Below are 20,382 nucleotides of genomic sequence, written 5' to 3'. Positions count from 1 at the left end.
CTCCCCTGCACTATCGTACTCCAGTGTTATTGTTATTGTATAATGACTTGTTTACCTGACTGCCCATTTTTTGCACATCTGGTTAGCTGCTCTTCTTGCACTCTTTGCACTACTGTATAATACTATTCATAGCTATAAGTATTTAGCATATTATTAGTACTTCAATACTCTAACTCAGTACAACATTTGTTTATATCTGTACATCCAAGAAAACTGTGCAGGTCAGATGTATCGACATTTCGTTCTGTATACACGTGTACAAGAATGACAATAAAGTATATCTGCATCTGAAAGGTAATTTTAATGAAATCAATTCGCTCTGAAAACGCTGGTCTACTAGTGATCCCAAGAGCCAAGAAGAGATCTGCAGGTTCGAGAGCGTTCTCCATCCGGGCCCCGGTGCTGTGGAATGCTCTTCCCCCTGAGATTCGATCTGCAACCTCAATAGAAATGTTTAAATCTAAACTTAAAACACACTTCTACTCTATAGCATATGAATAATCTATATTTTATGTTGATAATATGTGTATTATTTGCCCTCATGTAGGTTTTAGATGAGGGGATGGTGTCATAATAGTCTGTAATAATAGTTTGCAATGGTCTTTGATCTGTGCAGCCCTTTGAGACTCTTTGTGATTAAGGGCCAGGGTTGGGTAGGGTTTCTTTAACTTGATTACTTTCAATTACTTTTGGATGACTCCAATACCAAATATGCTAATAAAAGACAAAATAAACTAAATATGAATAAAATTGTGACTCACAACACGTGGTAAGCTTTCTCTCCTGGCTTTGATCTCTTTGATCTCCGGCAAAACTAACATAAAATGCGACAGAAACAAATGGAAAATAAATACAAACAGCTTGCCAACATCATTTTTGCCGTTCCATGTATTCCGTCACTCCCCAAGCCTGCACAAAATTTAGTAATTTTATTTATATTTAGTTTATTTTGTCTTTTATTAGCATATTTGTTATTGGAGTAACCCAAAAGTAATTGAAAGTACCGGTAATCAAGTTAAAGTAACCCTACCCAACCCTGTTAAGGGCTATACAAATAAACATGACTTGACTTGAAATATTGAACTTTAATATCTTTAGGAGTTTGCATCATCACAAATAAAGAATAACTACAGCAATATGAAAAAAATGTGTGTGATTAAAGAGTTTAGGGAACTTTACCTTTCAGAAATAGGAAGTAGGCTTTTATAATTTATCGGCGATCAGGCGGGGCTCCCACTTCTTAAAAAAAGAAATAAGGCAAACTCAGAAGTATTGTTTGGCCTGAACGGAAACAGAGACGGATGTTGTCGCACTGGCTATTGATTGCAGGTGAGGCTAATGTATTAACAGGAGGGGTTGCTTGGGAGGATTCATACATATTTTTTGATATTATCATAATTATCACACAATCATCCTTCTAGGTTTTCTTCTCCTGTGTCCCGTTAGCAATGGCATGGACAAATCTTCTCCATCAACCCAAGAACGTCCAACCCAAACCCGGGTGACCCTGGTTAAAGTGGAGGATCCCATGAGCTCCCCTCATTTTAAATGTACGTCTGAAGGCAACCCGCGTCCCACTTTGAGGTGGTCTGGGTAAGACATAAATGACGTATATACCCTTACAGTATTTGAAATATAATCAAAAGGAAATCACAAAAATCAACAATAAATAATGCCGTAGCTATTACAGTGTTTTCATGTATTTTAATGTTGATGTTGACAAAAAAAATCTGAAAAGTTATTTAAGGCTGCAAAAAAATATTGTTTTGTTTGAGTAATCCGTCTGTTTTTTTGTTGATTATTCAGATGACATAAAATTTCATAAGATTTAAATTCCTGTGTTCTAAAAAAACAATTTCAAATGGATATTTTAGGAAAAAACATCTAATTTAGGCATAGAATAGGCAAAAAACAACGCTATTAAGAGACAAAACATTTAATCTATGATTTTCTATTTAATTGTAATATCGCATCTTCCCACTAAGGATTAGTCAATAATTTGTTAAAAATGATTTTGACAAATAGCTTATCAATCAACTCAATCAACTTAATTTTGAATCAACAAACAAAATTTCTATTGATAATTCCTAAAAAATCAGCAAATATTTACTGTTGTGAGGCTCAAATTGTGGAGAACTTTTGATCCGAAACAATTAAACCAAATAATAAATCGAAGATAAAAACTGTTGGCATTATTTGATAATTGAATTGATGGTAACAATGATCAAATACCTTAAATGTATGTGCAGAAATTTGAACATATTTCTTGATTTCTATCACTAAAGTACCGAAAACAACCTCTATGGTTTTTGACGCATATGGTCGTAGAAAATGTGTTTTGTTTTCAAACAGATTGCAAGAAAAAGCCGTCGAAAAGCCAAGCGAGAGCACAATCAGCAGTATCGCATTCACCGCCAAACCAGTGATGTGTTGTGCTCGTAACACGCTAGGGCAGGAATGCTCACAACTCTACGATTATGGTAATTTGTTTTGTTTCGATTCCGCCATTTGGTTATTTGTGTGGGTGGCACGATAATTATCAGCTCAATAGTTATAGAACCAATAACGGTCAAATATATCGACACAGTTATCATCCTGATTGAAAAAAAGACCTGATAATTAGTCACTAAGCAAATATATTCCACATTAAGTAGTAGTAGCATAATATATATTTTTCCTTGACATGTGTGATATTAAGTATTGGAGCACTTGTAGAATGTTTAGAAAGGAAGTATTCTTACATAATGAAATCAAATGCATTTCCTGCTATTTGTAAGTCCAATTCTTGTCCCTCCTACACTACTTTTTGGAGACATGTTTATAGAAGATGTATACCAGGGGTCTCGAACTCACAGCTCGTGGGCAAATTGCAGCCCGCAGTGGATCATTTGAGGCCCCTGACTTAATATGAAAATGTAAGTGGATCCCAAGGGTATTATATATAATTATTACTGCTTGATTGACTTTTCTTCATCGTAATTCTTAAGTCTGCACATATTTTTGTTTTATTTTGAGTAGAAAACGTTCAAAAATGTCAAAAACAGTGTAATAATCAGAACTTAAACATATATGCATATAAACAAACACACATATACTATATATATATATACTATATATATATATATATATATATACATACAATGTCACGACCAGCACAAAGGGTAGACCCAATCGCGTAACGTTTTAGTGAAAGAAGGAGGAAGTGCTGCGCCCACGATCTGATGCTCGCTGGACGCGGGAAGCAAGTCGCTCTCACAATCGGATAGCGATCCGAATACGGAAGTGGATCTTCCGTAGTGGGCGATGGCGGTGTTAGGGACGCAAAAACAGATTGATAGCCGGGACAGGAGCAAAAACGTGGTCGGGGTCAGAAACGGGTCGTGAGCCAGGACGGGAGAGCAGATGTGGTCGGGATCAAAAACAGGTCGTAAGCCGAGACGGGCGAGCAGACATGGTCTGGATCAAAAAACAGGTTGTAGCCGGAGACAGACGGGGAGATCAGGAACGGACAGGTGGAAAAATGGGAGCAAAAACGGGACAGGCGGAAGTCAGGGTCAAAAAGGCTTGCCTTGTATCAACAGAGGTTCACAGACAGACTGACAACAGGGGATTGACAGGACTGGGTTAAAATAGGGACAGGGAGCCAATCAGAACCCGCAGCTGTTGGTGCCAAAAGAGCGAGCACAGGTAAATCACATCGGTAATCATGACAAACACATATACATACACACACATATATATATATATATATATATATATATATATATATATATATATATATATATATATATATATATATATATATATATATATATATATATATATACAGGACTAATACATATTCCACCATTGTGTACTTTTTCAAGACCTAGAAAGTGACCTGTTGAAAGAAGACGAGGCTTCCAGCGTGATCTTAAGTCCCGGGCAGACTCTCCTTCTCCGATGCCGGATGAGACGCAAAAACAAGTGGAGAGTAATGTGGGAAAAGGACGGCAGGACATTGGGATCCGGGGAACTAGCGTGCCCTGCCAGGACAAAAGAAGAGGTTTGGCGCTGTCATAACTGCCTCCCAATTTACCAGTCCATCAACTAACGGCATCTCTCTTTTCCAGTTCTGCATCCGGAACGACTCACACGGAAGAATCCAGATGGCGTACCTGTTGGTGGACTCTGCGAACTTTAAACACGCCGGCAGGTACACGTGCAAGAACGGGGACGGCACCAGAAAGTCCGTTGACGTCAGCGTCCAGGGTTGGTCCATTGCAACAGTGGTTCTTAACTGGTTTGATTTCAGTACCCACCATCTCACCCTTATTACAAGCCGCGACCCGAATCAAGAAAAAAAATTCACTCGTCAAATGTAATGAATGTAAGGATTTAAAGTTTAAACCATAGAAAGCAAAATGTATTTTCATAAAAATGACCACCCAAACCAAAATGACTATACAGTAAGTAATAACATCCATTTTAATGCTCATTTGGCTGCATTTTCAAAGAAATTAAAAATGCTTCTCTTCAGTGGTTTTGGTTTCTAGATATAAAAATCTATCCCTGTTATATTCTCCGCTATATCTGCGTTTGGCCGTGCTCAATATGAGTAAACTCAATTTTCTCACTTCTTTGGCTTTCCAACAAGTTTAGCTATTTCAAACACCGTCATCTGATACTGTTACAAGCCCACACCCATAGAGGCATGATCTGGTCGAGCATCACAGGTGCATATAAAAAGAATTGGCTGATCGATAGCCGCACTCTTTTTTCTGCCTGGCTGGCTGGTTGGTTGGTTGGCTGCTGGCCTTACACGTGGCCTCGCCAAGCAGCCACGCACTGCTGCTGCGAGTATAGCATGTGGGCCATACGTTTCGACCATCAGGAGTATGAGACCAAATCTCTCCGCAACAACAAGTAAGACAACGGTTTCAGATTTAACACCATGTTTGCTGGTCCTTGGGAAAGAGGGTTTTCTTCTGTACAAGGAAATCTCTCCAAATCCACTAGCATTATAGGGGAACATTTTCTATTTGTGCTAGTAACTTCGACTTTCAGCGGTCGAAAGCTCTCATAATCTCCGGCGCCTTCCCCTCCCTTTTTTTCTTCCTATCATTAATTGTCTGTGTTAAAAAATTGTGTGTTCTATTTAAATTTTCTTAGGATTAGTAATTCATATCAGAACTCAAAGAACTCAAAGTAATAACGTTTTTTTAATCAGAGTAGGAAATTCTAGCATCCTTCAGAGAAAAAAAGATTTATGGTGGAGCACCAGCAACACCTTGACACAAATTTGTTCACTGCAGTAAAGAATGATTCATTTCAATCCTAACGATTTATAAAATTAAAGCTAGAAAAATTTCTATTAAGGAATATAAAGAGAAAAAATAAATAGATGAAAACACAACTACCTTAGCATTGTGTGCTGCAGAACACTCCATTACAGGGGTCTCCTATGTGGTGTGAAACGTGGGTGTCAACTCGTATTTGCAGGGAATTATCGTACATCCACTCTCAAGGAGTGTAAATGACCCACACTTGCTGTTCTTTTCCTTTTCAGCAGTATTTTTGCTCAGGCAATTGTCCACAACCCACCAGTTGAGAAACACGCCATACCAGGACATTATTTTTCAATTTCTTCCAATGTTTTTTCAATTCGTATTTTCTTGTTGAAATTCTCACCTCAGCGGAAGATTTCCTCTTGGTGCAGCTGGATCCAAGAAAAACTCTCACAGCAGAGGAGGCGTCTGAGGCGTGTTTACAAGCGTCCATATTTTATCATCCCGTGCTGCAAAATTGCATATGGGAGACGCCGGATGGTAACGTGTCTAGATGCATGATGGAGGACTGGGTCACAAAGCACAGGTAGAAATTGCTTGTTTCTAAATGGAAGAATATAAACTGATGTTTGTTTCCCTTTTTACATTCTACAAATGAAAAAAACACAGTTTAGGTATCGGAAATACCTTTAACTGTGTGTTAGGAATTGGCACCACTAACCGAAAGGAGTATTGCTCAATATAGTTAATACAACATGCTAAAAACCATTTTATGCATCTATAACCATAAATTACAATTGTAATATAATTGTATGGCCCCTAAGACACATCAGTTATTACATTTTATAACCTTAAAACGGGTCGCTGGACACCCTTACACAACTTAAGCGTTAAGTAAGGATTTTGACAATTGCAAGGTTGTATTTGATTCTTTGAAAAATATTTATACTTCATACGTTTTATCTACACAGTAACAATTTTCCAAGGGATCCACTGTCAAGACCAGAACGGAAACAGGACCCAATTGCGTTACGTTTCTCACAAATTTTATTGAAGGAAAGAAGAAGGACTGCACCCATGATCCGGTGTTCGCTGGACGCGGGAGGCAAGTCGTTCTCGTACTCGGATTGTGATCCGAACACGGAAGTGGATCTTCCGTAGCAAGCGATGGCGGAGTCGGGGACCAAAAAACGTGTCGGTAGCCGGTACTGGGAGAGGAAGGCTTGGTCGGGGTCGGAAACGAGTCGTAAGCCAGAACGGGAGAGTAGACGTAGTCGGGGACAAAAAGAGGTCATAGCCATAGACGGGAGCAAAAACAGGACAGGTGGGGGTCAGGGCCGAAAAAGGCTTGCCTAGTGTACAATGAGGTTCGCAGACGGACTGACAACAGGGGACTGAGTTCAAATAGTGACAGGGAGCCAATCAGAACCCGCGGCGGTTGGCTCCAAATGAGCGGGCCCAGGTGAGTCACATCAGTAATCATGACATCCACAGTCACTACGACATAGATTATTTATTTATATGTAATTCTTTCTTTAAAAAAAGCTATTTAAAATAGTATTAGTCCTTTTTTTTAAATCCGCCCAAGGTATCAGAAAATAATAAAATATTTATTTTCTTTTTTCAACCGATACCTTTCCTCAACTCTTGATTCATTATTGCAGATAAGAGATGTTGACACTAGTAGTACATCCAATACCTTCCCACCCAAAAAATAATCCCAGGAATAAAAATGTAATATTTCGTTCCAAATTGAATAAAACTACTAACGATATCTATGTAATTTATAAAAAGTCCACTAGAGGACAGCCAATACTGGTATTGCCAACCTAAACAGTACAAATATGTCAAGTTATCACTTATGTCGATATTATTTAATTTATTTACCATCCATTTGGCATTATCAATTTTTTATTTAATTTAGAATCCTTGATACCATTTTCACGTCACTCCAAACGATCAGAAAATAATAATAAAAAAGTAAAATAATTGACTTTTTTTTTTTTTTACGGATACCTTTAATCAACTCTTGAGGAGTAATCAGTCCACAGCTGGCGCCACACGGGCAGGGCCAATTGGGCGCCATGGCAACCGTGACACTAAAAGTACATCAAAAAATGTCCCCTACCCGAAATCACAAAATAATACTTCAAATTGCATTAAATTAATAACAATATTCTTTATATTTGTAAAACGGCAACTAGATGGAAGCCAACACCAACACTGTACCTTGAATGTGTTTTTCTTTATTGACAAATACAGTACTCAACTCTTAAGTACTTTATGACACCAAGGGCCGACACAGTTACAACTTTTGACAGAACACTCCCCTCCAGAATGACTGACATACCCAAAATTAATTATGTAATATTTTTACACGTATTTTTTTAATAAAAACACTGATTTGTGAATAAAACACAGAATAGTATCAATTTTAAAAGATCTTGCCTGGAAGCTGTAACTAAGTCAAGTCAAGTCAAGTCAAGTCAAATTTATTTATATAGCCCTTAATCACAAAAATGTCTCAAAGGACTGCACAGGATTACAGTTACAAAATTACACAATTACCTGATCTTAAACCAGCATGCAGGCAAGGAAAAACTCAAAAACCTCAGTGTGAGGAGAAAAGAGAAACCTTGAGAAAGGACCTCACATGTGGTAATCCCCCTTCCAGGATAGACCAGGGTGAATTACAATTAGCATTACTGTACACATAATAGTAAACATTAGGTAAGATGTTGAAAATGTCCGGAAGGTGCATGACATCAACGACGCCACTAAGACCTTTAATTACTTATAAGCTCAAATACCTTTATCACCACTAGCCATTGCAGGTGTCCATACTTCAAAATATGGTCTAATAGGGATGGCCGCCACCCGGCTGTACTTGCCCAAGACACACCACAGGAAATGGTGCCCCATACGAGCCAAGTGGTTAAGGCAGGGGTCGGGAACCTTTTTGACTCAAAGAGCCATAAAAGCAAAAAATATAAATTTTATTTTGGGAAAGAGCCACACCATATATTATGAGACAAATTTACTAAATTGCTAAACCGGCGCCCCAGACAAAAGCTTAGTCTTCAGCACATTTATTTTTGATGATTTGATAAAAATTATGAAAAGAGAATAATGCCAGAGCCCCTGTCCCAAATTCAACAAACATACCACTTTAAACTTGTCTCTTTCTTGCAATTACTCAAGATCGGTTAAACTCCTTTTGACCCTTTTTTTCATACATATTGGTTTCAAAACCAGATGCAAGCATTTATTTTGTAAAAACGTCACAACATTCTGAGAATAGGGAGCCTTATGTGCTTACCTTTGGCGAGAGATGGGAGGGAATGCTTGTACTTTTTGCATAGCTCCACCCATCCCTCCCACTAACCCAATCAAATGACTAAGTTCTCTTCCGGTGTTTTGGCGTATTTACAGTTCTGTGGATTCATCATAAGGTATCTGAACACTGAACACAGATTATATAGTGAACTTTTAAATAAAGGATTATTTAGCGTTGTACAGCCAAAACGAGTTTTTTTTCCCCTTTTTTTGTGTGACACCTTGACTGTAAATTGTAGTGAAAAACGTGCCCTATATATACTGCGAAGTGTTACCCTAGTGTTTAGCTTTGGTTTGGCTTTACGTGTACTTGGATAGGATAGACAACTCCGGTTTTGTACAAGATGGAGAAATTTTGCATGCAATCAAATTGGTCTCTGAGCCACAGATACTCATAGAAAGAGCCATATATGGCTCGCGAGCCATAGGTTCCCGACCCCTGGGTTAAGGGATCCCCACACTACGTACCCTACACTCCTGGTTATCAGTACTTGGCTTTCCCGGTGAGAACCCTTATCCTGAAATTATTTCCATATGGGGAATAATCCTCACTGTGAAAAAAGTCAAGGTTAAAACTTGAGATTTTTTTAGGATGAAGAAAAGAACACACTCTGAGTCGGAGATTTTGGTTTTTGATAGCCCCTTCCATCAGAGGTGCTTTATTTCCAGGATCGGATCAGGAAGAAATCATGCTCCTCCTTTGGCAGGGAGCTCATTTATTGGAAAACACAAGAATGCACCTACACACTGGTTTATATGAACACAGGAATCAAATCTGATTGGTTTAGATAGGAATCACATATTCAAATGCAAGTGTATAATATTGGTCGCTAGATGGCGTGCGAGTTTAATAAATGAGTAATAAGGATAGTGAAACTTTGTAAACACAATGCGTCTCTGTAAGAAGAAAGACAAGCTCCTGAGCAGCTTGGAATGTTGGAAGCAAGGCCATCTTGATTAACAGCAGGCCCAAAGGGGAATGGAGAGTAGCCTGAGAAACTGCTAAAGGCCTTTGAAGTTTTAGCTTTTTAATCAGAGACACACTTTTTGGTGCTTGGGAACTTATTCTTTTGACCTTGGAGGTGCTTGCCTCTGTACATAACTCAAAATCGTAATACCCCACACTTATTGAGTATACTACAAAAATATAAACGTATAAAGATAGTATAAGAGTATATAAAAATCCAAGCGTATAAAGGGCACATGTAAACCATAATTTTCCTTACAAAAATACAAAACGAGAACAAACCCCTTTAAGCTAGCAATGCTTTGGTAGTGGTACCAATAATAGCATTTCTGTTTTTTTTAGGACGGTGAAGTTGTGTGGTGGACTCAAGTCAGGAAATTACAAGCTATACCTGGAGGCGGGTGGACTAAACAGAAGCGAGACCATGTCTGTGTGTGTCATAGGTGAGAAACGATAAAGAAAAAAGTACTGACTACTTATATATTTGATTTTTATGTCAAAATGTTCTCATTTTGTAACCTGTTTAAAGAATGAATACTGTACTGTAATCCCTACTTCGCACTTGCGGCTTCAGTGATTCTCGGGTTGAAAAATCAGTTATTCCCGATTGCAGGTTGCTGTGAACAGGGGCTAACAGAGGGCATTAATGTTGAGCATAGTGACCCTTTCTTGTGGTTCTCGCCACCAAAAGGAACTGTGGGTGCAATACATTATCCCCAATCCCATTTTACTACATGTGGGGACCTGTAGAATGCAATTTTGTCAAGCCTGGCGGTGTTTTTTTCCCCATTACTGCATTTCCTCCGAAAACAATCTGAACTCGTGTGACCAAAATCCATTAGCCCTAATCCCGTATTGTTGGAAGCAGGGACTCGCATAAGGCTCTTTTGTCGCAAGATGTGCCATTCTGACCAGCCTAAAATGAAACTCACGGTCCTGGCTGTGATTCATTATCCCCAGTTCACGATTGCTGGGAGCACCCAGAAAATGTAGTGCATTTTTTTTTTCATTCCTGACGTGACATTGTGGCTCCCTAAAATGAACTTCCCTTTTTAAAATGTATTATCCCCAGCCCACTATTGCTGAGGCGTCTGAGAGAGCAAATTATTGTCATGCATGGTGGCTTTATCTCCCGTTCTTTCGGACCAAAATGAAAAAAACCCATAGGGCCGCAATCAATTATCCCCGGTCGAGTATTCTTGTGAGCAGGGGCTACATAGCACATGTCAAAAACGGGGGTTACTTTGTGAACTTCACATATTGCGGGGGGTTTCTGCTTCCCATTAACTGATACAAACAAGGGTCTCCAACCTTTTTGTTGCTAATTAGCGCAAGGGCACCCGGTTTGACGTGAATGTCTAAAATAGCAACTTAGCTAGAAGGCTCGCTAAACAGCTAAAAAGTAGCCTGATAGTTACCTCTAAAGGTAAACAGGTAAAAAAACTAAAACGGAGCTAGATAAAGCAAAAAAAGAAAAGCTATAGATAGCTCGCTAGAAAGAAGCCCAAAGTTTAGCTTGATAACTAGTCAGGAGACCCAAAAATACAACACTTTTTTTGCTCATTCGCTTTCTAAAACCCATAAATTGGAAGTTAGTTTGTTGTATTTCGTTTAAAATAAATCAACAAAAAAGGTGAATAAGCAAAATGTGTTTACAACATAAAGAGATTCTTATTTTACTCTTTATTAAATGCTTGAAAATAATTATCAATACTTGATCATTTGGTCCATGAAGCCTATTACCTGGAATGTATTTATTTTAATTTCTAAATAACATTGGGTTATAACTATGTTGTTACTATGTTATTATCAGGTTTATTATTGGAAGTAGGGGTTAAATATACTCAGTCACCTCAAAAAAAAAAAAAATTGAAAATCACAATCACGCAGCCATTTTCAGAACAGGCCTGTGGGCATCTCAGCTGTCCTTAGTGGGCACCCTGTTTGCCCACAGGCACCAGATAGGAGAACCCTGGATTACAGTATAACAATGCAAAGGTACATGCAGTATAACGAATATCAACAGGATATTGTCTTTATATTCTGCAAAGAACCACACATTAAAAATAAATTCATTATATTAACTATGCTACGTCTTTCATGATACAGAGGATCCCGTATTCAATTTCAGCATCAACAAGGACAACAATAGCGTCGGCGTCCAGACTTCCAGTGCCGTGCCGGCAAATTACACCTGGTTGTACTGCTTTTTTGTCAATGAAAGGTGCGCCATTGCAATTTCTAACAAATTTCAATCGCCATCATGGAAACATTTCTCTTATTTTTCTGTAAATACAGTTGTGAGGCTCGATCCTTCTGGAATGAAGTCCCCCAAGTTGGTTTGGAATTAGACAAGTGGTGCAGGAAAACAATCCGGAGCGTGACAGTTTGGGAATTAACAAATGGACGCTACTTGAAGTTTTGCCTGGAAAACGCAGCCGGTTCTTGGTGCAAGGAACCTCGTCTGGATTACTATTCACCTTCCCTGCAGGACTCCAAAGGTTTGTTTTGGTTGAAATCTATAGTAGTGATGTTTAAATTACATTGCAGGGGCCTATTTATTATTATAAGTATACAAACGTGCAAAATACAGTATTTCCACTGAAAGTCTTTATTACAATGTTTTCGATAGCTCCCAAAGAGGACACTGGCAGAGACACCGCGTTTAAAGTTGGAGGCGTGGTTCTGGTTGTGGCACTGCTGACCGTCAGCTCAACGCTCTTATGCTTAGTCAAAAAGAAGGTGAGGCGTTGATCTTGGATTTCCAAAGTATTAAAGACCAAAACTGCCATCATTAAAAATAAAGTGAAAAAAAAGACATCCAATTAATGTATAAGTGAAAATAACATACAAAAATGCTGTAGATAAGTTAAAGGAAAATAAAAAACAATAACTGCGAGTAAACAAATTATATATTTTTTTTAAATATAGTTATGTTATAATTGACCTGGCATTCATCCGTGCATAGACCCCCCTACCTAATTTAAATATTATTTTATTTTTAATAAAATTTCATATTGAACATGTGAGAAATGTGAGTGCAACGCATTATTATGGATTAATATATTTTTACTTATATATCAATGATTTTTTCATTTTATTATATTTTTAATTGATATTTTCTTATTCAAATTTATTATATTTAAGTGTCTTTGTTTTTTATAGTTTATTTGTTTAGGATTGCATCTATAAAGAAATTTTTACATGTTTATATTTTTTACTTGTATTGATTGTTTTGTCATTATCTTTCACATTAATTGTATTTTCATTTTTGAATATATTTATTTTCCATGTTTTTTTTCTTTATTATTTGTTTTTCATTTTCAATGAAATTTTTTACTTTATTATTTTTGTAATTAAATTTACACATTTTTATTGTTTGCTTGTATTTGTTAATTTGTCATTCTTTTCCATAATGATTTTTCAACTATCCACATATTTTCTATTGATTTCTACTTTTAAATAAATTTGAGTATGCATAGAATTTTAAAAAAATGTTTCATTCATTTTTAGTTTTAATTAAATTTTACACGTTTTTTAAATTGAATTTCTTATTTTTGTCATTAATTTTACTTTTTGATATATTTTATTTGCGCAATATATTTTATTAATGCATGCCCTGAACGAAATCTTTATTTTATGTTTTTCATTTTTAGTGACACCTTACACAATTTTAAATTTTTACTCGTGTATATCAATTTTATTCCAGGATTTTTTGGTCCCTCACACAAATGCATAAAAAGCCACTGACAATAATGTCCTCTAGAAACCCTTCTATCAGCCCCAGCTGCAGATGATCCAGATGGTGGGCCCCAATGACAACGATTACATCTACGTTAACTTCAAAGATTTTGAGTATGAAGAAAAATGGGAATTTCCAAGGGAGAACCTGGAATTAGGTTTGTACCGGATGGAATCAAAGTAAAGTAGTGCATAAATAAAGCTGGTGTCTGGTGGACCTCAGGGAGAGAACTGGGCTCTGGTGCTTTTGGTATGGTGGTGCAGGCCACGGCGTTTGGTATCCAGAAGGCCGGCGTGTCTCAACAGGTTGCTGTCAAGATGCTTAAAAGTCAGTGTTATGATTTGATCTGACAAGTAAGCTGAAATTTAAAGAGGCGGTAATATGCTAACAAAAAATCTGTTTCGCTTGCAGAGAAACACCAGGAAATGGAAAAAGAAGCTCTGATGTCCGAGCTCAAGATGCTCACGCACATCGGCAACCATGCTAACATAGTCAACCTGCTTGGAGCTTGCACAGGCTCGGGTATGTTTACCATTTGGAATTTTTGTGATAGTTTTCAATGAACGTTTTCTTCTCTCCATAGGCCCCATATATCTAGTATTCCAATATTGTTGTCATGGCGACTTACTAAACTTCCTGAAGAGTAGGTGTGAACGCTACCAGAAGTCAACGGCGGACGCCTTAAACATGGAACGCAACAGCAACATTTATAGCAACCTCAAAACGCTGTAGGGTATTATTTCTCCTTTTCTCTGATCTATTGTTTCAAAAAATATAATTGTCTCTATTGTCATTGACAACAACATAGTAAACATTGACTACAATAACATTTGATGTGGCGCTCAAGCAAATATTTTTTAATAAACAGGCAACAAATATTTTTTAATAAAACAGTTAAAATAAAAAACTATTTATATAAAAAGGCAAATATTCACAAGGTAGTGCTGGCCTAAGACTTATTGCATCGTGACAATAGTGCAATGAAAATAAAAAAACATGAGCAGCAACATGTTTCCCCAAAAAAATAGAGAAATAAAAAAATCAATCTGTTTACCCACTTTTATCACTGTTAACAGGTACCAGAACCCTTTGCAATATACAAAATTCCCAAAGTAGCCGCCCTCCATTTTTCACATGCGGTCTGACGGCCCTTGTTCGCAGCAATAGTCAACTTGGGGTAATGGATTTCGGTTACAAGGGTGCTCTTCATTTGAGGGAAAAAGAATGGGGGAAAAAAGCTGCCACATGAGATAGGTCTGCTCTCTTGACTCCTGCTCTCATCAAAAGTCGACTAGAGATAATGGATATCAGCCACAGGGGTGCTCTTTATTTTAGGCGGACAGATTGGAAAAAAGAGCCGCCACAATATTTCTTACCATGACCGTAGTTCTTAGCAATAGGCGACCAGGGATAATGGATCGTGGTCAAATCATTGCAGTTCATTTTAGGGTGGGCCACAATAGCACACTTATGTGGCACAAAAAGAAAAAAAGCACTGTGCCAGCTGCTGCTCGTAGCAATAGTCGAACAGGGATAAGGGATCTTGGTCAAAACAGTGCAGTTCATTTTAGGGCAAAATGGTAAATTAGCAGGCCACAAAAGCACACTTCAGTGGCCCCCGCCCCGGCAAAAGAGAACCGCCACTGTAGCTCTATAGAATGAGACCAGCAGCTTATTATAATTTTAAGTAAGCTTCTGCTGTCATTAGTCCCCAGGAAGGCACAGTAGACAATTACATCCCAATGCACCCTGCTTCCACTGAGGGACAAGAAGACATTGTGCTCCTCCGTCCCACCTTGGACAACATGGACAATGTTGAAGGTCAGTGGATCGGTCCCAAAAAGTCTTTGTGGTCGCAAATAAATATTTTCATGGTCAGACCCAGAAAGCTGGGATGGTGGACAGACGGACGACCTTCAAGCTCTGACCTACGATGACCTGTTGAGCTTTGCTGTGCAAGTGGCCAAAGGAATGAACTTCCTGTCATCGAAAAATGTAAATACGTTTTTTTTCATACTCTGCAAAGACACATTGAGGTGCAACCAGAGCTTGGAGAAAGGGTATTCAACTTTTTGAAGCTGAGAACTCCTTTTTTTGTAACCGATTAACGCAAGGGGCTAACAGTTTCATATGCACTTCTAAAATGACAACATATTATGTCGTTACGAACTTGGTATTAGGTTACTAGGTTATTACCAGCTAGTAATTCTTAGAAGTAGGGTTACAATAGACCAATCAACCACTAAAACATCCACGCATCCATTTTCCTCCGCTTATCTGGGGTCAGATCGCAGGGGCTGCAGCCTTATCAGGGAATCCCAGACCTCCCTATCTGCAACCACTTCATCCAGCTCATCTGACGGGATCCCGAGGCGTTCCCGGGCCAGCCTAGAAACGTAGTGCCTCCAGCGTTTCCTGGGTCGTCCCCAGGGCCTCCTGCTGGTGGGACATGCCCGGAACACCTCCTGAGGGAGGCATCTAGAAGGCATCTTTATTCTATGACCGAACCATCTCAGCTGGCTTCACTAATTGCGGAAACTGAGTCCTTCCCGGACGACTGAGCTTATCTCTAAGGGAGAGCCCCCTAAAACATCTGCCTTGTATGAGAGCACATGGTGATTTTAAAGGAGCTGGACGGAAGTTGGAACTATCTCCACCTGGTTGTGTCACCATTGTGCAGTGATGCACGAGCAAGTATGTGCTACACTAAAATAGAAACAACAAAAACCCACAGAGGCGAACCCTTCAGCACTTGCCCGTGCCACCCCGAACAGATTGGCTAAATGTAAGATGAAAGGAAATTTCTCTTCCTAGATAGAAATCAAATTCCCTGAAAAATCTCAATGACCCACCACTGGGGAGCAATTTTCAGAACCAGTTCGCAGGGCTACCCATATGTTCTTAGGGGGCTACCATGTTGGTAACCCCTGCTTAGAGCATAAAGCCGTATGCTGTAAAATTCTGTTCCCAGCAGGTCAAGGTGCATGCTAGGAGCTGCATATATTTAATTCTGTTCTTTTTATTTGATGCTACAACTATAATTTTAACCTGAACCGTGGATGTACCGACAGTGCATCCATCGCGACCTGGCGGCTCGCAACGTGCTGGTGACCAAAGGCCGACGGGCGAAAATCGCCGACTTCGGTTTGGCGCGGGACATCGAGAACGATTCAAACTACGTTGTGAGACGAAACGTAAGAGTTTTCCCGTCCTCCTGTGGCCACGCTGCTTAAAAAAAACAACTCAACTCTCGGCAGATACGTTTGCCCGTGAAGTGGATGTCGCCCGAGAGCATCTTCCAGGGGATGTACACCACAAGGAGCGACGTGTGGTCCTACGGAATCCTCATGTGGGAGATATTCTCCCTGGGCGTAACCCCGTACCCAGGTGTGAGAGTAGACCACGGGTTCTACTCTATGATCCAGAGAGGATTCCAAATGGAGCGTCCCTACTACGCTGAAGAGTCCGTGTAGGTGTTATGGGCAGGGTGACTTGGAAACACAAATAAAGGAAGTCACCATTTGATGTTTTTCTTACTTAGGTACCAGATCATGCGCAAGTGCTGGGCCCTTGAACCTTGTGAGCGACCTTCCTTTTCGAAATTGGTGACCTTCACGTCAGATCTTCTCACAGTCAGTGAGGAGAAGGTATGGCCATCACTGGTTCACTACACTAGTTTGCCACAGGTAATTGTCCAAAAATTAGATGGAAAAAAAAGATAGACTATTCTAGAACAGCGGTCTCCAACGCTGTGCCCCAAAGGACAGCTGAGGTGCCCACGGACCTGTTCTGAAAATAGCTCACCAGTGCTATAGTGATTTTTGTAGTGGAATTATTTTTTTGAGATTCTTTAGGTGTATTTAACACAATTCAAATTCAATAATTATTCTGGTAATAACATAGTAACAACATAGTAATAACATTTGTTATTTTCAAAAAGCATATAAAACTGGGTTTCCTTGGCACTGGTTATTAACAACAAATAGCTCTCTGCTTGAAATAGGTTGGGGAGCCCTGTACTAAAATATACTGAAAGAATAGAGTGGCCTTCATTGTCTTTATACATTAGCACGAACAAAATCGGGGCCAAATGATACTGAGATTAAGCTATTTTAGCAAAATGATTTGCCATATGCCATATCAACCAAGTTTAGCTTATTATCTGCTGCATTATCATGTTACAAAATTATCTGCTAATGAAATACTCCAGGAAAATAATTTTGATCATTAAATTTATGTGAAGATGACATTTGATTTTTTTTTTTAAATAATCAAATAAAAATAATATTTTAAGAATATTCCACATTTTAGCTCATCTTAGGCATTTCTCATACTTACTAAAATAAGGTTAAAATCTAGTTTTTTATTTATCCACTTTACTTTTTCAATCTAGGCTACCTACTTGCCTAGGGCCATCACCACCCTAAACAGGCACTCGAGACTGTGAAAAACTATCTACAATAAAATATACATCTTGAGAATATTCTTTACTAAGAAAAGGTAGAAATATAGTAGTTACTTATTTGTATTTATTCATTTCATATATGCAACTTAGACTAATTGATAAAGCCAAACCCACTCAAAACAAATACACAAGACTGAAAAATTCTATATCTAACTATGTATGGATTTGATTAGATAAGTGTACAAATTATTCCTGTGAAACAACATTGAGGGTGTTAAAATCTCCATAGAAGATCCTTGGTTGTATTCATATCTTGCCAGGGCCATCATAACCCTAAACAAGCACGGCAGACTGTGAACAAAAAACAATATTATTAAATAATGAATATTTTGTAAATATGTTGCTACTTATGTCTTGCACAATGTTTCATTATATTATGGTACTGGTGCACTTATGACACAGGACCGTCTCCTAGCACTACTTTGTAAGTGTGTGCCTATTTATTCAAACATTTTTTTTAAACAAGTCAAGTCATGTTTATTTGCATAGCCCATAATCACAAGGAGTCTCAAAGGGCTACAGATTATTGCAAACTACAGACTATTACTACACCATCCCCTGATCTAAAACCTACATGAGGGCAAGGAAAAACTCAAAAACCTCAACATGAGGAAAATGAAGAAACCCTGAGAAGGGACCACACATGAGGTAATCCCCCTTCCAGGATGACCAAGATGCAACGGATGTTGCAATAACAAATAATACACAGATATTGTCAATCGTCTATTAATACATGCTTATCCTCGAGTCCCATGTCTAATTTTGTTATAAACAATGTTAACTACATTGTTATAACTCACAATAAAGATACACCAATTTGAATTCTTTAGCAACTTGGGACTATCTTGACAGTTTAAGTATAATTAAAAATTAAATATTACTATCTTAAATTAGATCATTTTGATTTAATAAATTATTTTTTAAATATTTTACAATGGCAGTGTGATTTATTCAATAAATGAATCTTGCTACTTTCAATAACACAGCATGTTCTTGTTTCAGCTTTATCACAACATAACCAGACTGAGTGACTACCAGAACGTGACTGCCATTTTGGATACTTTTGCTCAAGAAGGCAAGAAGAAACTGTGTTAAATCAACCAAAGTCACCTGCGATACGACATAAAAATTAATGTGCATCAACACATTTTTTGCATAGCATGCATAGTGCATAATATTTGTTCTCTTTTACATGGATTACCTTCAAGTCAATCATTATTTTATTACTTGATGCCAAAAAGTTATTGTGCATTAGTAGAGTGTCAACAAGATTATATTTACCATGTTACTGTTTCTTTTAATATCATTTTTATTGTGCAGCTAAAACACACCACATGTCGAAGTTCTCATAAAAAAGAGAAATTTGTGTATTTTGGGGAGGAATATTTTCGGGTTTGTTATTTTCCGCTGAAATGTTTTTTATTTTAATCTATTTTTAATGACTTTTTCGTTTTACCTTAGACTTACAAGTTTATAATTCATGTATGTATTATTTGCAACTGAAGCAATAAACTTGCAATAAAATATACTCCTTCAGATATTGTAGATTTTTAATGGAGCCAATACTGTCTTGTGTTTTTATGTGGATGATATTGTTCAAATTCTAATGCATTCAAAATATTCTTACACCCATTTCTAAGTTTCACGGTTGCCATGGCGCCCAATTGGCCCCGCCCGTGTGGCGCCAGCTGTGGCTCATTGACAGATTGGCTTTCCATCTACTTGAGCTCAGTGCTCTAATTTCCCTTTGTCAGTCCGTCAATGAATCTCTGCCCCGCAAGACATTGGTTTTGACTCTGTCCTGGTTTCCTGTTAGTATTCCCTGTCCGGTATTGTTCACCGTTTATTTTTGTCCTGTTTAATATCGGTTTCCAGTTTAATTCCAGTCTATTTTTGTCCTGTTTATTATTCTCTCCAGTTTTTGTTCCCGTCTAGTTTGTCCTGCTTATTTTTGATATCCTGTTTCTTTGTCTATCCTGTCTGTCCCGCCCTGTCCGGTATCGAAAAAAGTTCGTCAGACAGCTACTTTTCATTGAATGTACACTTTCCCATGGTCCAAAGTTAAAGTCTATGTCTGAAGTTGCTATGTGTACTGTGGGTTGACCTAAAAATTTTGTCTGTTCTGAAAGGCCCAACTGAAACCACATCAAAGCATTTTGATAGCTCTGTTATTGTGGTAACACGATGTTGACGCGAAAGTAAATCGGTAAATTATTACAAAGGCAATTGATACATTTTACTAAATGTTTTTACTACAAAAATATACATCTTTTTATTGTGTTCACAGTTTTAAGACTTACGAAAATTGGATTGAGAAATGTTAATGCCAAATAAGGCTTTATTTTGAGACTAATACATTCAATGCCTTTTGAGACTTTTTAAGGATCCGTGGGAACCATGGTAACACTGTGTCGCTTTCAGAGCTATAGTACAGTACTACCATTGATTGATTGTGTACTTGTAAATGACAAATTATCGTACCTTGTATACAATTTTGAGATGAATACAACAAAAGATCATAAAGCAAGGGAGAATGCAAAATGTGTTATAACTCTACCCAGTCTCACTTACATTTATACAAATATGTTTCCTCCTATTCCAACCA

The 20,382-nt window shown here is 38.1% G+C and overlaps 1 protein-coding gene across 1 annotated transcript; it reads left to right on the top strand.

Annotated features, from left to right (window-relative positions):
- Positions 1-1,262: 1,262 nt before the first annotated feature.
- On the top strand, positions 1,263-19,315 carry flt3 (fms related receptor tyrosine kinase 3). The gene is made up of 20 exons (XM_088322456.1): positions 1,263-1,329; positions 1,422-1,593; positions 2,353-2,480; positions 3,867-4,045; positions 4,113-4,251; positions 5,676-5,853; positions 9,913-10,013; positions 11,680-11,794; positions 11,869-12,071; positions 12,203-12,312; positions 13,337-13,469; positions 13,535-13,639; positions 13,724-13,834; positions 13,896-14,040; positions 15,021-15,133; positions 15,192-15,307; positions 16,384-16,506; positions 16,570-16,781; positions 16,854-16,959; positions 18,780-19,315. The coding sequence occupies exons 1-20, from the start codon at positions 1,302-1,304 to the stop codon at positions 18,870-18,872; spliced, it is 2,610 nt and encodes an 869-aa protein (XP_088178582.1). The 5' UTR covers positions 1,263-1,301; the 3' UTR covers positions 18,873-19,315.
- Positions 19,316-20,382: the final 1,067 nt, after the last annotated feature.

The sequence above is a fragment of the Urocampus carinirostris genome, chromosome 18 (genome assembly GCF_059441175.1).
Source record: "Urocampus carinirostris isolate Australia breed hairy pipefish chromosome 18, RoL_Ucar_1.0, whole genome shotgun sequence".
NCBI lineage: Eukaryota > Metazoa > Chordata > Actinopteri > Syngnathiformes > Syngnathidae > Urocampus > Urocampus carinirostris.
This window is presented reverse-complemented; position numbering and strand designations above follow the sequence as displayed.

What these genes read in the sequence shown, in the direction of transcription:
- flt3 (XM_088322456.1), top strand. Translation starts at nt 1,302, where the DNA reads ATGTTGTCGCACTGGCTATTGATTGCAG. An exon ending in CTGCCAGGACAAAAGAAGAG is followed by an intron (nt 4,046 to 4,112) that starts GTTTGGCGCTGT and finishes TCTCTTTTCCAG; the next exon opens with TTCTGCATCCGGAACGACTC. An exon ending in ACTACGTTGTGAGACGAAAC is followed by an intron (nt 16,507 to 16,569) that starts GTAAGAGTTTTC and finishes AACTCTCGGCAG; the next exon opens with ATACGTTTGCCCGTGAAGTG.